This window comes from Leuciscus leuciscus (assembly GCF_965113295.1).
Source record: "Leuciscus leuciscus genome assembly, chromosome: 23".
Lineage (NCBI taxonomy): Eukaryota > Metazoa > Chordata > Actinopteri > Cypriniformes > Leuciscidae > Leuciscus > Leuciscus leuciscus.
The window spans coordinates 7,375,645-7,393,383 of NC_138747.1; the positions used below are offsets into that span (position 1 = coordinate 7,375,645).

General features: G+C 35.0%; 1 protein-coding gene across 1 annotated transcript; it reads left to right on the forward strand.

Annotated features, from left to right (window-relative positions):
- Positions 1–211: 211 nt before the first annotated feature.
- col6a2 (collagen, type VI, alpha 2) lies at positions 212–17,620 on the forward strand (the record flags this gene model as incomplete). Its single annotated transcript, XM_082155456.1, is given in 29 exon segments — positions 212–320; positions 323–403; positions 3,871–3,966; positions 5,764–6,371; positions 6,509–6,529; positions 7,014–7,079; positions 7,175–7,228; positions 7,352–7,396; positions 7,740–7,766; positions 7,873–7,899; positions 8,007–8,051; positions 8,199–8,252; positions 8,332–8,394; positions 8,480–8,542; positions 8,623–8,676; positions 8,772–8,807; positions 8,890–8,952; positions 9,115–9,177; positions 9,318–9,380; positions 9,584–9,646; positions 9,758–9,808; positions 9,977–10,075; positions 10,552–10,614; positions 10,746–10,781; positions 10,860–10,905; positions 10,983–11,135; positions 11,274–11,729; positions 11,834–11,872; positions 16,074–17,620. Coding segments are annotated over 29 exon segments (3,237 nt in total). The 3' UTR covers positions 16,667–17,620.
- Positions 17,621–17,739: the final 119 nt, after the last annotated feature.

Below are 17,739 nucleotides of genomic sequence, written 5' to 3' on the forward strand. Positions count from 1 at the left end.
TCCTACTTCTTAACAAAAAATATATAATTCAATGAGATGTCCTTACTACGGTCTTTGTAAACATGTGGGTGATCCACAAAACCCCCTCATCTTATCACCAGATATCCATAAAAAATCGTGAGGAGTGGGTGTACAGTCCATCAGTGTGGATGCACAGCGCCGCCATGCGGACAGAATAGGCCCTGCACAGATGCTCGGTCCTCTAGCGCTGATGAAGGAGGGACTAGACTTCTGTTCAAGGAGGGAGAAGCGCAAAGGGAACTTCTCCTGGAGCTTGGCTTCTCGCTCACTCCCTTATTTTGGACTTTATTCTGATTTTTGCTTTACCCAGTTCGGAATGTATGCTTGATAACCCTAAACATAAACCAGCACTCGAAAAGTTCTTCAGATTTTCTGATCTTTGGTGGGTAAGTAAAGACTAACTTTTCTGTAACTTTGGCAGTGCGTTTCTGTCTCTGATGAGTGGAAGTAATGCTCAGGCACTTATGCTATCACTTTGCTGCACATTGTTCAGTTATTCAGCGAACTGTAAATTCTCACATAAATTCTCTATGGTTCTTATATTTGCTGAAAAACAATTTAGTGCATGCTGTATTATTGATTCCATAACCCTGTGTGAGTTGCATACGCTTATTCAAGTTATTTAATTTCGTAGATCGTCCTATAGATAACATATGTGTGCTGTTATTCTGTTTAATTGATTTTAAAACGTATTTTAGATGATGGGAAGATGCATGTGTTTATATTATGACTAGCCTATATTTCACATAATATGTCAAATTGTCAAGTGGGCCTGAAATACCTGAAAGTTATGGTGTGATCAGTATGATTAACAAACTGACCTTGAAAACCTAATGTAAATGTAATGCATTTGCAATATATGAATCATACATATTTACAATACTTGATGATTCATCATGTCATAATCACCTGTGCTATTTGGATGTAAGCAGGAATAACATTGGCTATAGGCCATATTTCTGTTTTGTTGCCTATTTTATTTTAGACCATGCATATCGGCTCATTTGAACAAATGCGAAGGCCTAGATTAGATAATTGTTTGTAAAACATTTAACATTTAAACATTTAACATAGTAGTTTTAATGGAAGATGCCTTTTTAGTAGTTATTCTGAATTGGCATCTGACAAATATGGTCCAGAATGAATATGAACTCAGATTAGTTTTCAACAGATTATCTGTTCAGAACACTAGCAAATAACTCTTTCATCTGAGACAAAAATTGTCTTACTTCAGGGGACAAATGGGGGCTTTGAAAGTCACTTGGAGTCATTTTTGTCTTATTTGAGACATTTGATACTGTAACTGTACAATTGTTTGGATTGATTAATTCTATTAATTGATATCTGAAAATCCACCCCAGAAATCGATATAAAATTAATCTTTTATTTAATCTTTTAATTTAATTTAATTAGGCTATTTAATCTAGTCTGTTTGGCGCTTTAGCAGCAGCCTGGTCAATAATTCACACACAAATGCATTGAAATGCATTCCATTGAAAATACAGAGTAAAAAGTACAAATAACCTAGGATAATTATTATTGAGTCTATGGAGACAATTTCGGTTGAAAGAAACTACTTTCGGTTGCCTAAGCCACTCCCTTATTTAAAGCTTAAGCTAATAGATTGCAACAGTGCCCGCCCACTGGAAGTATTTTCCCCATGGGGATTTTATTTGTAAGATTTATTTGTGGAAATTTTTGACTTAATTGAGGGGCACGGCACCATTTTCAAATAAAAACGGAAAACTTTTTATGTGTTTTTGGCCTTTCATTCACTCAACAATGGTGTTATGGGGGCTTGTAAATGCTAACTTTTGAAAACAGGATTCTTAGTGCAAGTTTTAAACAATAACATTATTGTCTCCATGTAATTTACAAAAACACAAATTTGTTAAAACATGCATAATGCAAAATATGAATAATGCAAAATTTTGCAAAAAAAAAAAAAAAAACATGCAAAAAATTTGTGAACACATGCATAATGATGTGATCAGTCTATAGGCTTGTAGTTTTTCTTTACAAAGTGACATCGCCAACTACTGGCCTTGCAGCAAAATACAGCGTTTTTAATAGTTTATAATAGAGTTATAAGCTATGAACCAAACCAACCAGCAACGAGGTGAATCACAACTTTGATTTGAAGCAACAACAAAAAAATCAGACAAAAACACCAAAGATATAAGACTGAGAACGGCTTTAATAAGAGAAAGAACTACAAACCCATGAAGCATTGCAAATGACATAGTCGAATTAAAAACAATGCAGAAATATACAACTGTTGATTTAAAGATGTTGATTATATATAGAAACAATATATTTTATGTCTATTGCAAAATATGCATATTATGCATATCAAAAATATACTAAAAACTATTTGAAGACACTATCATGTTTTGTTTTAAATAGGGCTGTCAAAAGATTAATCGCGATTAATCGCATCCAAAATAAAAGTTTGTGTTTAAATAATATATGTGTGTGTACTGTGTATAATTAAATTTGTATATATAAATACACACACATGCATGTATATATTTAAGAAAAATGTGTTATTTATATATAAAAAAAAATCTTTATATAGAATTTAAATTATATATAAATATATACAGTATATGTATGTAAATATTTCTTAAATATATACATGCATGTGTGTATATTTATATATACAAAATAATTATACACAGTACACACACATATATTATGTAAACACAAACTTTTATTTTGGATGCGATTAATCGCGATTAATCTTTTGACAGCCCTAGTTTTAAAACATATATCACACACAGTCATACCTCAAAAGTTTTAAAGTTGCTAACAAGTCACTAAATAAGTTCTATAATGGTTGTCTGATTTGTCAAGCATGTAAACTCACAACTTGGAGTTGTAGTCATTATTTAGCAATTTTTTAGCAACTTCCATTTTAAAAACGTGTGTAATATATGTTGTAGAACAAAACATGAAAGTCTCTTCAGGGAATGTTAGCCACAATCCTTATTTTACTCATAACCTAAAACTCATGACTCAAAATGCTGATTCTCTTCTGGGTTTTAGGACTGCAAACTGAACAGCTCTATTGCCATTTTAAAACATTCAGAAACATGTACAAGCTCTTATTCTAAAGACAGTTGATTTTAAGTAAATACATATTGTAAGCAAACTGGCTTGTACCTCGAAAAGTACGATAGCTCATTTCCAAATGGAATTTTCTGAATTGAATTTGATTTGAATTGAGGAAGCAAACAGGAACAAGGACTAACATTTGAATTTATGGAAGTAGATAATAATAATAAATTCATAAAGTTTCAATACTAATTTTAAACAAGGAAAAGGGAAGTTTGTCAAGACAAACTTTGAATGTTGTGGAAGAACACTTCATTTCCCAGAATGCCATTGCCTCTTGAATTTCCTCCTGTCTTTCAATTTTCAATTCATCTTCTCGGGTGTGTCCAACTCATGTTTCCATTTGTCACTTAACTCTGTTTGAGCATTTTCAAGGGCACTTCTCTAATATATTTGACACAAATCCAATTATATATTATAAAATTAATTTCTTAAGAATTTCTTAATAAAATCATTTGGTGTAGTTTAGCTGTTTATATGCCCTTATCAGAAATAGGATAGTGCAACTGGACTGATGCAAAAGATACACTATGCGAAACTGAACTTATATAGTTTAGATAAAATGTATATAGTGAATTTATATAGATTGTTAGTTCATAATTTCATGAATGTGCATCAGAGTAGCCTACTTTAATTTAAAGTGGTAAAACGGTCACATTCCCCAACTTATGGCACTGCAGAAACATATTTTTTGCCCTCTTGTAAAAGTCCGCTTTATAAATGTCTGTTTAGGAAGGAGAATGAGGATGATGAGACTGCCGATCCTCCTCCTCTTGTTTGTGGGCGTTCCCACACAGGGCCAGACTACAGACGGCTCTTCTTGCGCAAGTGAGTAAATGCTTGCTTGTGACCGATTAATCTGCTTTATTATAATATGAATGTATTATTTCATTGCTCATTTCACATATGTTTTATTTAACAGTATGGATGTGCATATTAATTGATCAAAAGTGGCATTTATAATGTTTGTTAGATTTGAAATCATTTGAATTTCAAAATAAATGCTGTTTTTTTTTTTTTTTTTTTTTGCATCTGAATTTTTTCAAAGAATCCTAGGAAAAATATATCACAGGTTCCACAAAAATATTAAGAAACTGTTTTCAACAGTGATAATATCAGCTTTGCCATCACGGGAATAAATTACATTTAAAAATATATTAAGATAGAAAACAGTTATTTTGAATTTTTAAAATATTTTTATTTAGTTTTTGCTGTATTTGTTATCAAACACATGCAGCTTTGGTGAGTGCAAGACCGTTTTTTTGTCAAAAACATTACAAAAACATTTACTGTCAATGCTAAATAAAAGTATTAATTTTTTTCAAAAAATATATTTGATTACACTTTATTTTAAGGTGACGTAGTTACATTGTACTTACTCAAGTACAATGTACTTGCAAAGAGTACTGAGTAATATTAATTAACTTGGCTACATGAACTTACAATTAAATTACAGTTAGGGTTTGGTTTAGGTCTAGTTACTTGTAAAAATGCATAATTTACTGTTATTACTAAAGTAAGAACATGTAGTAACGTGTAACTACGTCACCTTAAAATAAATTGTTACCAAATATTTTTCAGGATTCTTTGATGAATAGAAAGTTTAAATAACACCATTTATTTTAAATATTTTTTTTTTTTTACATTATTAATGTTTTTACTGTTACATGTGACCAATATAATGCATCCTTTCTCAAATAAGAAAGTTTAATTTCTTAAAAAATTAAATAAATACTGACCTCATCCTTTTGAACGGTAGTTAGAGCTGATCGCAAAAAGATCGCAATCTAGATTCAAACACCCATGCGATCTTATTCCGAAATGATAACAATTTGCCTGTGTCTATTAAACCTTTGACAAAATCACAGCATTGAAATCCGAGTCAGAGAGAGCAGTTGTTATATACAGTATAGGTACGAAACAGCTTCCTTTTCAACCACACACGTTATTTTTGTGTTACATGAATTCAAATGATCACTTAAGTACTGGGATAATTTTTTTTATTGTTCGGATATAAACACTGATGTCTACAGAACCGATCAAAATAGAGCATATCACCTTTTGAAAGTAACTTGGTGCTTTAAAAAACAATTGTATCGTTATGTCACTAGGTAGTGACAGGTGAAATGTATTTGTCATTGAATAATTCACCTCATGAGATTTGTTAAAAAATGCTGTTCATCTAGTAATGAAACAAGTAAGGTAGTTACATTTACATTTATTCATTTATCAGACGCTTTTATCCAAAGCGACTTACAAATGAGAACAATAGAAGCAGTTAATAAACTAACAATAGGACAACAATATGCAAGTGCTATGACCCTTCCCAGTTTAATCTAACGCAGTGCATGTATGAAAGTTATGAGAGGGTCAATGAATCATTCATTGTAAGTGATTCAATTAACATTTTGTCAGAACCTCTAGTACATTACGTTATTTTGTTAAAGTTGTCTGTTCAGAATCGTGAAACATTTCGAATAATTTCTTTTTTTACGTGATTCTCAAATTATCCAGAATCATGCAGCTCTAACAGTAGTATTATTTTAACAAGTATAACAGTTATTTAATATTATTTCATGTAGTTTTAGTGACTTGTGTTGCTGTGTGTGTGTTCTGTCCCTCCAGAACCAATCGAGTGCCCAATCGACCTGTACTTTGTCATCGACACATCTGAGACCATAGCTCTGCAGGAGAACCCACCTGGCAGCTTGGTAGAAAGCATCAAAGAGTTTACCGAACGCTTTGCTAGGAAACTAGAAGACTTTAACTACAGAGATTCAGTTCAGATCAGCTGGTCTGTTGGAGGCCTTCACTTCTCCCAGCTGCAGGAGATCATCAGCCGTGTCACCAGTAAGGATGAATTCATCAGGTCGCTCAAACCGATCAAATACCTGGGCAAGGGCACTTATATTGACTGTGCCATCACCAACATGACCCAACAACTCGTCGATTTTCCATCCAAACCCAATGCCAAGCGCTTTGCGGTGGTCATCACGGATGGTCACGTGACAGGAAGCCCATGTGGTGGGATCAAAGTGGCGTCGGAACAAGCACGCGATAAGTTCATTAAGATCTTCGCTGTCGCATCGTCTAGGAACCTGGAGGAGGCGGGACTCAGGGAGATCGCTAACTCGCCGGCAGGAGTTTATCGTGATAAATTCATGGCGGTTGATTTCAAAGGAAGGCTGCCTGTCTTAATGACATCAACAATCAACCGCATTTATGACACAATGGTAATGCAATGCCTTTCAGTGGCATAATAATCTGAAATTATGATACTGGATAATTTTCAGATACATTTAATGATAAAATAAGAAATAAGAGATGTAGTATTTTAATAATCTTCCTTTGGTCTTGTTCTCTCTTACAGCTTCATCTGGCTTATCAAGAGGTGAGATCCCTATCAGTGTACTGACATCTTTTGATTAAAAAAAAAAATTTATTGAGTGCCAACATGTTGCATCACTTTCCTCAGAGGGGTTTCCAAATAAGGGGTTTTGACAGCGATGCCAGAGGAACCATTTTTGAGTTCGTTCTTAAAAAACCATATTTTTTCAAACATTTGAATGGTCTAAAGAACCTTTTTCCACTATATAGAACCTTTTTGTGCAATGGAAAGATTCCATGAATGTTAAAGGCTCTTCATGGTACCACCAATGCCAATAAAGAACTTTTATTTTTAAGAGTGGCTGATAGGTCTACGAAGGTTTTCTGTAATTTTTCCAGAAAATATAATAGAATTTGTTTAAAGAATCTGGGCTTTTATTGTCCTCCTCATAGCTTTATCAAATAACTGACTAAACATCTTAAAAAAAAAAAAAAAATTCTTAACATTGTTTTATGATTTCTAACTCAAATTCATCATCATTTTCCAGTGCTACTCTGCAAAATGTTTGGAGACTTCTGGCCCTCCAGGTCCATCAGGACACAGGGGACAGAAAGTGAGTATCTCAAAGAACTATAGTAAAAAAATCTTAAGTAAACAAGTAATTTCACCGCTGTTTAAGACTTGATCATGGTGCCTTGATTATTACAGGGAGCTAAAGGAGATAACGGTGACCCTGGTCTTAAAGGTCAACGTGGACGTCCTGTGAGTACAAACCAGTTCTCATGAAAGCATGTGGTAAAATAATGCACTTCAATCAAACACTATACTAAACATAATTTGTATTCAGTGAATGCTATTTGTATTAACTCATGTCAAAACCTACAGGGAGATCCAGGTATTGAGGGACCTATTGGACATCCTGGATCTAAAGTAAGTTCTTCACATTCCTCATGTGCAATGAAATGTCTAGTCATAGACCAATATATATTCAGTCAGACCAATTAATCTGCACATATTTGGCTATTTTGACATTATTGCCATTAACTGATAACCATATTTGCTTAGCTAATTACCAGAAAGGAAGGAAGCCTTGACAATATATCATTAGTGTTTTTTTGGTGTTATATATTGCGTTAAATACTCAGTTCAGTTCAAATGTTGTGTACATCTATGTAGCTGTCATTAAAATATATGATGTATATATTAGCATTATCGCACTTGAAATGTTCAATTTACTAGTTGTAACCACCCTACTGTTTCTTTTCTCATTTAGGGAGAGCCTGGTATCAGAGGAGAAAAGGTACGATTTTTCTCAATGTTATCTGTTGGATCTGATAAATGTGGTTGGCATATTGATAATGTACCAAAAACTTACTTTTGTTTATATGGAAACGATCTGTTTGTAGGGAGAAATTGGAACACAAGGGAAAAAGGTAAGTTTCTCATAACATTTACTTATCACTTTATATTTTCTCTGAATTCAGAATCTTCCATGCAGCATGTATTTTGAAATATTTACAAAACATTTTTATTCTAATAGGGTGTTGCAGGAATATCTGGCCGCAATGGAACGGATGGGCAGAAGGTTAGTTATGGTGTATGTGGGGTAGACTCAGTGGCGTAGCGGATGGGCACGCACTGCGGACGGGTCATTAGACTGTCAAAATATACATCTAAATAATACAAATTTAAATAAATGAATAAATAAAAATGTCTGTTGTTTTTTTAACAGGGTAAAATTGGCAGGATTGGCGCTCCTGGCTGCAAAGGTGACCCGGGTGACAAGGTATGTGAGTCTTTTCTTTTGAATACCTGTTACTTAAGTTATACAAGGTGCTTAATGTCAAGGTGCCTGTCTTTCACAGGGTCCTGATGGCTATCATGGAGGTGTTGGAGAATCTGGTCCTCCAGGGATTCCGGGAGAAAAGGTACCTGATAAATTACAGAGAAACTTAAAAGCCAATATTTAGGCGTTTTAGTTGGAAGTGTGATGGTTTCTCACTTTGTTCTCAGGGTGATCCAGGTCGTCCAGGAAGACCAGGTCCACCCGGCCTGGCTGGAGATCCTGGACCCAAAGTAAGATCTCCTAACCACAGAGATTACATTAATATTGCCTATCAAACATTTTGTAATGTACTCTCTGACACCCCCTATAGGGAGAGGGAGGAAGCCCTGGATCGCCTGGATTTCCTGGCCAGAAAGGATCTCCTGTAAGTATTTGTTTTGATTAATGTTTTTATTGTAATTTTAACTCTCTAAATCAGTTTTGATATGATGTTATAGGAAATTTTATTTTGTTTTATAGGGGATACCTGGAGGACTTGGACCTAAAGGCGACCCTGTGAGGAATAGTTTTTGGACATGTAAAACTTACAGTAGGTTGACCTGTGTCAGAATTGTAATGTTTACCATTGCATTTTTAGGGAAGAAGAGGAGAATTTGGATCTAAAGGCAGCACTGGACCTAATGGGCCAAAAGGAGACAAGGTCAGTGTTTGGGTTCACTGAAAATAATGAAAAAATTTTAGTAAGTAGCTCTTTTCCTGTTGAAAACTCAGATTACATGAGGGGAGACAATATTATTTTAATGTAAAAATTATTTGATCAATATCCTAGATGATTCATTTAAATATTTATAACGTTTGACAGGGTGAATCAGGTCCTGAGGGACCCAGGGGTCTTGCTGGGGAAGTTGGCAGCAAAGGAACCAAGGTAATTTGGTGATTTTGTGATTTGGCTGCTTAAATACTGAAAAAAAAATAAAAAAATAATAATAATAATTTTTTTATCAGTTTTAAGGTGGACATGATTAAACAAATATATTTGTTTTTGGTTTTGTTTCTAACTTCTAGGGTGATAATGGACTTCCAGGACCAAGAGGCCCACCAGGAACTTCTGGAGAAGCAGGCAGAAATGTAAAAAAATTTGAAAAAATTAGAAGAGAGAAATACATAATTTCTCTTGTTAAATAAAAACATGTCAAGTCATATTTTCCTCACCGTACACATTGACTGAAAGTGTCAGAAACCAAAGGCAACTGCCTTGTTGTGTCACTGCCGAGTCAGCTGATTAACTTATTTAGCTAGAATTGGTAATGAACATGTTATCTCCATTATAGGGTTCCCTTGGTGACCCAGGTGATTCTGGCCCTAGAGGTGATCCTGGCCCCCCAGGACCAAAGGTACATCACACACACACACACACACAAAAAAAGTCTAATCGTTTTATAATGGTAATGTTACAATGCTTGCTTGTCTATTGTAAAAACAAAATGTTGCTTCTCTTGCCATAGGGTGATACTGGCAGACCTGGATTCAGCTATCCTGGACCAAGAGGAACTACGGTACTGTAGTTAGTCAAATTTGTACTTATATTGAAAGTTATTTCAGTTCACAGAGCTTTAGATCACATTAGAGTTTAACATTTTGTAAAATACAAACAGTTTTTCCACACCATGTCAACATTATTTCTGCCATATATTAATATATTATAATATATATTTGTTCTACAGGGTGACAGGGGTGATAAAGGTACACCTGGACCCAGGGGAAATAGAGGAGACTGCGGACCAAAGGGCGACCCAGGTCCAAACGGAACTCCAGGAGAGCCGGTAAGCAAATTGACTCATTTTACCTGCACGTTAGCTGTTCAGAAATAGTTGGCATGAAACGGAAGTTGTGACTGTCTTTTCTTCTTTATTGTAACGTTTATTCGAGAGAAACGGCTTCTCGCACAAGAAAAATGTTGGGTGGGTCTTGATTTTGTCCATTGGGTACTGATTGGATGGTTGTGGTTTGCTATTGGTCATTTTTATGTGAGTCACAGGTTGGCCCGCCCTCACGCCGAAAATTATTTTGATTAAAGATTATGAGGGCACACTATTATTTTTTTAAATAATGATGTGCACGGATAAATAATTTTTTTAAACTGCAATATTCCAATAAAAAAATAAGAATTGTCCATTTTGATTTCATGGTGACTTTAAAGTCAACACGAAATTCCTTTTCCAACCAATTTTACTTTCTTAATATATATTAATAATAATAATAATAATAAAAATGATAATATTTCTTCATTGTGTTTCAGGGAGAGCCCGGACCCTCAGGAGAGCCTGGACAAAGAGGGCCTAGAGGAGATGGAGGAAGAGATGTAAGCTTACTTTTTAGTGCATATTGATATTTAAAGGATGGAATATTTTATCTATTCAGAGCCTAAATGGCAACATCAGTACAATTTATGTGAACATAATATTATTTTTTTTTAAATGATGTCCTTAACAGGGTGACTCTGGACCAGAGGGAGACCCTGGCCTTACTGTAAGCATTAACATTCAATTTTTCTAATCAAATAGCACATAATTATGTTAGGGATGAATGTTGAATCCATTTTCTCAGGAATGTGATGTCATGAATTACATCAGAGAGACCTGTGGATGCTGTGGTAAGATTCTTATGACTTTTCAGTAGAGATGCTACAGTATATTTCCTTTTGTCACACAATTTTCTTGTTCGTTTCAGATTGTGAAAAGAGATGTGGTGCCCTGGATATTGTGTTTGTGATTGACAGCTCTGAGAGTGTAGGGTTGACCAACTTCACCCTGGAGAAGAACTTCGTGATCAATACCATCAACAGACTGGGCTCAATGGCAAAAGATCCCAGTTCTGAAACAGGTAAAAAGACATCATTGTGTTTCTGTTTGTCTGTTAATGGCAAAATTACAATCCGAATCAGCTTTTAAATACATTTAGTAACAATGCAGAAGTGGTTAAATTGAATCAAACTAAATTTGTATTTGGTAAATTTCTAAGGAACTCGAGTCGGCGTTGTCCAGTACAGTCACAACGGAACATTCCAAGCTATTCGCCTCAACGACTCCAAGATCGACTCTTTGTCCGCCTTCAAAGATGCTGTGAAGAAGCTCGAGTGGATCGCTGGAGGAACGTGGACGCCTTCCGCCCTGAAGTTCGCCTACGATAACCTGATTCGCGACAGCCGTCGTGCGAAGGCTAACGTCACAGTGGTTGTGATCACAGACGGCCGGTATGACCCCCGTGATGATGACAAACTGCTCAATTACCTCTGCACGGACACCAGCATTGACGTGAATGCCATCGGTGTTGGTGACATGTTCGACCAGCCGGAAGAGAATGAAAGCCTGAAGTCCATCGCTTGCAGAAAAGATGGAAGGGTCATGGGCATGAGGCGTTTCGCCGACCTGGTCGCTGAAGATTTCATCGATAGGATCGAGAACGTACTCTGCCCAGGTAAGTCTCGTGACCTGGCCTGACTGTAGTCAAGTTTTTATGTCTTCATATCCAAGATTATAATAATAGAGCTTTCTTTTCTTTTCTTTTCTTTTTTGTATTAGATCCAGTGATCGTTTGTCCAGATCTTCCATGTAAAAGTGGTAAGTGTTCCTTCCTAATTTGTCCATTCCCAAAAGATGAAGGCTCCTAATTCTTTAAAACACATTCTGAATGTTTTTGTTTCAGCCCAATGTTTCCCAAAAATACCTACATTTTATTCATTTTCTTCTTTACCTTATTGTTTTTGAATTGCCTTTTTCACAGACTTTGGATGGATTTAAATAGAAGCGAAGTACTCTATACATACAATGTGTTATTTTTGCATAATTGTACTATTATAGTATTTATTAATATTTTGAATTAGTTTTTGTTTTTATATATATATTTTTTTGTTTTTTTTTATTTCAGTTTTTGTAATTTTTTTGTGCTGTTGTCATTTTTATTTATTTATTTTTCATTTATTTTTATATCAGTTTCTTATATCAGTTTCCGGTTTAGTATTTTTTTAGTACTTCATATTTATTATATCATATTTATTTAAATTAGTTGCCAAGGCAAAATTTTTAACTGTCATTTTAAGATACATTTTTTCATCTAATATTTATACCAAAAAACGATTTTTTATTGTTTTAGTTACCAATAACAACACTGCATACAATATTATTCATGGCCAATTATTGTCAGGCATAATATTATGCTAATATAAAAAAAAAAAAAACTCAGGTTGTATTTGGCCTATTGAAGCCATATTAATAATGTTTTCTCTGCAAAATAATAAAATGCACATTGAGTAAATGATCAACATATTCATGAAGGTTACTTTTATACATTAACGATCCAGTGCACATAACAAATGATATACATTTGTTAGGTTATGCATCTCAAATGTATATGTTATATATATTGTTATGTGTGATAACCAGCCCAGTCGCACAGGGGGAATGTCACTGTAGCACCGTTTGCATAAACTAAACATGGCAGTGGGAACTTTTTCACCTTGTTTTGATTCTATATATAATGTTAAGTACAAAGTTGCTGTTATACAAATGCAAAAAAATGTGGGGTTAGTAAGTTTTCTCTTTTTTAGGAAGAAATTAGTACTTTTATTTTGCAAGGATGCATTAAATTGATCAAAAATTACAGTAAAGACGTTATAATGTTACATTATAAAGTTACAACAGAGTTCTATTTGAAATAAAAGCTGTGCTTTTGAACTTTCTCTTCATCAAAGACTCCTCAGAAATCACGGTTTCCACAAACATATCAAGCAGCAGCACAACTGTTTTCAGAATTTATAATAATAAGAAATGTTTCTTGAGCACCAAATCAGCATATTAGAATGATTTCTGAAGGATCATGTGAAACTGAAGACAGGAGTAATGATGCTGGAAATTCAGCTTTGCCATCAATGGAATAAATTACATTTTAAAATATATAAAAAATGCAAAACAGTTATTTTGAATTTTAATAATACTACTGTTTGTACTGTATTTTTGATCAAATAAATGCAGTCCTGGCAAGCTCTTGTTCAAAAACAAGTACAAATGTGCAATGCCTACTGTAGTCAGATTTATATACTGTATAAATGAGCAGTTTGACCAGTTAATTTGGATTTTTTTTTGTCATGTACTGCATGAATGACATATATCAAACTACTACCAGGCTACTAAAATCATATATGAAATCAATAATAATAAAAAAAAGGTCACATGGAAAACATCAACAAATCATTTAAAAAGACATTAAAGGATAACAGAGGCTCAAGGAATCCCCCGCACTGAGGTAAAAAGTTATCTGAACATTTTAGTTGTGTGTAAACAGTCATTGAGTGACATTTCCTTTTGAGCGTGTCAGCTAAACGCACAATGATCAGCGCAAAAGTTATCAAAATAAAAACTCAAATCAATCAAAACAGCATCTAGAGGGAGCCAGTTGCTAGGCCCCTAAAACTATTGTTTCAACACTCACTTGCAGATGATGCCCTTGCAGAGGAGTGGAAGGACAGTCCCATCCCAACCACTGTACTAAGCATCTCAGACTTAATGAACAATCTACAAGAGGCCAAACACCCTGATACCTACACCAAGGCTGTAGCTACATTGGCTTATGCAGCCCAGATGGCTAAACAGACCCCTGAACCTGACAAACAGAGATGGACCGATCTGTTCATTGACTCGTTTAGATTGATCTATTCTGACATGGGAGACCCAAACAAAGCTCTTGGCTTGTGTTAGGAAGCATGGGATTGGGCATTTCCCCCAAAAATTTCATTGGTAGCTTGACTAAAAGGATACAGTAGGAAGCACTTGGCCTCGCTGTAGAATTGTGCTTAATAATAATAACAGTTAAGTAAAAAGCTAGCTGGTCTATGCATGAATGTAGTTTTTGCGTTAAAAGTAATCGAATGCAGTTGCTGATACCTCTCTTAAAGATGCAGTTTGCAAGAAACTAGCATGTTAGCATCATGGCCAGTTAACAAAAACTGAATTCTTTGCTAACCTCTGCTAAAAACAATTCCCTGCTACAAAAATGTGAAATGGCAACCTTTGCCTCTTGACATTGATGCCTGCTGCTCTGTAATAATTGTTTGCATTCAAATGTGCAAATGAAGAGAATAGACAAACAGATTTTTCAACACTTTGCTTGCATAGCATGCTATCATTATCTTACCCTGGTTAGCTTGAATCCTCAGGGTTTCAAGGATTTGAAGGGATTTTTTAATGTTTTTTTCTTTCTTTTTCTAAACAATAAAAAAGAAAATTCTGTCATCATTTACTTAATCTCATGTTGTTCCAAACCTGTATGACTTTCTTTCTTCCATACAACGAAAACATATAGTGACCAGGGGCTGTAAAGCTCTAGAAAGGAAAATAACAACTCCATAAAAGTATTTTAAAAGTAGTACATGAAAAGAAGGTCATAAAGGTTTGAAGTAACATGTAATGATGACAGAATTTTCATTTTTGGTTGATCTATTCCTTTAAAGCATCTGTACATTAATGAACAATTCATTTTGATTCTAAATTCATTTCAGTTTTGCACTTTGCACATTAAGAGTTCAGTAGCTTCTCATAGGTTGGAAGCTTTTTACTACTGCTTTACCATTGTTGACCTTCAAATGCCCACTATATTGTACACAAATAATTTGTATGATGATCAATTGAGAATTATTTTTTTTCTAAATTGCTTTACCATTGTTATAGCATTCAGTTTTATTCTTAAAAAATTTGTTTTAACAAAGTTTCTTTTTAAATGTATTAAGTATATTTCCTAAATAATTGCCTCCAAGAGTTAATCTGATTTTCAGGCAACATAAATCTTTAGAGAGTATATAATTCTAAAAGCATGTATGTACTGTACAATGGCAGTTCAGTCATACTTTTTGTAGCCTCCTTATATAAACGTTAATTTATGTGACATTTATTGCATGATTGCTGATTATCTCAGTGATATTTATACAGGTTGAAAATACACATCAATGTGAATTAGCCATGTACATCTGAGTAAAAAAAAAGATTTCTGAGCTAAATGGACTATGCACAATTCAGTGAGAATATTTTTTCAGTCTGCCATTATGGTAAATAATTAGTTTTTTCTTGGTAATACAATTATGTATATATCAAGTATTATATATATACTGTATATGACACTGTATATCAGAAATGTGCAATGAAAAAATGGCATGCTCTCAGACTGCAAGAAATGCAACTTGAATTATTTGTAACAAATAAATATCTTTAGCAATGAAATTATTTCTAGGTTTATTTACTTTTAAATGAACTTTATCTCAATATAACATTTTGTTCTGCACAATTAATAAAACAATCGGTGCATTCAAAATCACATACTGAGTAGGTACTACATTTGAATTTGAATTTACAAAAGTGCATTCTGTATAGTATAAATATGGGTAGTATGAATTAAATTTGGACATACTACATCCGACATGTTGTTACTGTCACGTGACCTACCAGTCACGTCACTTCACTGCCAATCATAAATCCTCTCCCGCGGCCTCATGGGATAGTAAAGTGTTCATCGAAAGTGCACTTCAAAATCTTGGTGGAAGTAGTAGGTCATCCGGGTACTTTTCGCCTACTGTTTTTTTGAATACTATGTATTCGGACATACTACTCCATTGCCGTACTGTTTTTCGCATACTATATAATAGCGAAGTATTTGATTTCGAACGCTTCGAAGGTTTATTAAAGAATTTTTTATTGGTCCAATTCAAGCTTGAAGTACCACCTAAATCCAAAGCATGACAACCTAGATAATCATTGCTGTTTTTGTATTTTATAGAGCCAGCCGTAGCCAACTGCATCCAGCGGCCAGTTGATATCATCTTTATGCTGGATGGCTCAGAGCGCATGGGTCAGGAGAATTTCCGCAATGCGCGCGAGTTCGTGGAAAATGTCGCTAACCGCCTGTCCCTAGCCCAGGGAGATGACGATGTACGTAACGCCAGGGTGGCTCTTCTGCAGTTTGGCGATGAAGCCCAACACCAACTGGCCTTCAAACTTACCAACAACTTCACGGTCATCGCTGATGGCCTGGCCAACATGAGGTACCTGGATTCTACTTCCAATGTGGGAAGTGGTATTATCTACGCCGTCGACAACATTGTGGGCTCCCGATTGGCTAGACGAAATGCCGAGCTGTCTTTCGTCTTCATCACTGACGGGGTCACCAACAACAAGAACCTGGAGGAAGGCATTAGCTCAATGCGCAGGGTAGAGGGCGTTCCCACGGTGATTGCCATGGGCAGCGATGTCGACAAGGAAATCCTGGCAAAGCTTTCGCTAGGAGACCAGACGGCCATTTTCAGGGGTGAAGATTTTGGCCGTTTGAACAAAGCCAGCTTTTTTGAGCGATTCGTTCGGTGGATCTGCTGAGGGATAGGGTGGGTTTTTAGTGAAGGGGGGGATTGGTGTGTCATAGGGTTCAGCACGATGCTCAGAGTAGAACGGATGCATTTTATCCACCCCAGACGGCAACATAGTGTCGGATCTGGGCCGACACTATGTTGCTGTCTGGGACACTAAATCTATGCAGTTTAAGCACTTATATTGTGGCAAAATAGGTAAAAATGCATATCATTATAGCTGAACTGACAACTTAGGAAGACCTTAGAAAGAAGGCAACTCTGTCATCTGCCTGAACTCAATGATGCACCAGTGGAAACGGGTTTTGGGGACAGGAAGACACTGCAGTAAAACCAAGAGGTCAAGTTACTAGTAACACTCCAAAGATTATGTGCTGAATGTGTATTTTGATAAAATTGCAATTGTATTTTTTTTCTTTTTTTTTCTGTATTTTCATGCTGAAAAGCCTCTAGCTTAATTTTTGTTTTATATATTCCTCAACACAAGGTGCTAAACCAGAGTAGGACTGGAGTAATTTTCCTGTATATCATTATCAGGTGCACATTGGTAAAAAGTGCTCTAACCCAGGGGTACAAGAAGTCGACAAATACACTTGCCACATTCATTCTGTATCACTTACCTTTATGTCTAAAAACATTGTTACATTTTTAAGCCATTGACTTGAAAAGGGCCTGCAGTAGCTAAAATAAATTAATGCCACCTACCAAAACACATGCACTCTTGATCCAACACATGCTTAGGAGTCCAGTGTTTTAGATTAAATATTTGCTTAAAGTGAAATATAGAATGTTTCTTCACCTACATTTTAAATGTAAAGAACAATTATAAGACTATTAGCACTGCAATCAGTCATTTAATTCCAAGAACCACAATTTGACATGCTGTTGAACACTTGAATGAATATTTCCATAATTGCTGTCAAACTTAAATTTTAGTACAATAAATCAAGCTGTGGTAACACAACTGAGGCGTCTGTGGTTTTTGTTCAAGATACAATATTATGTCAGTGTCACTTTGTTTAAATTCTATTCTGTTCTACCATAGTATATTATCATGCTGTTCTATTCTACATTACTATATTC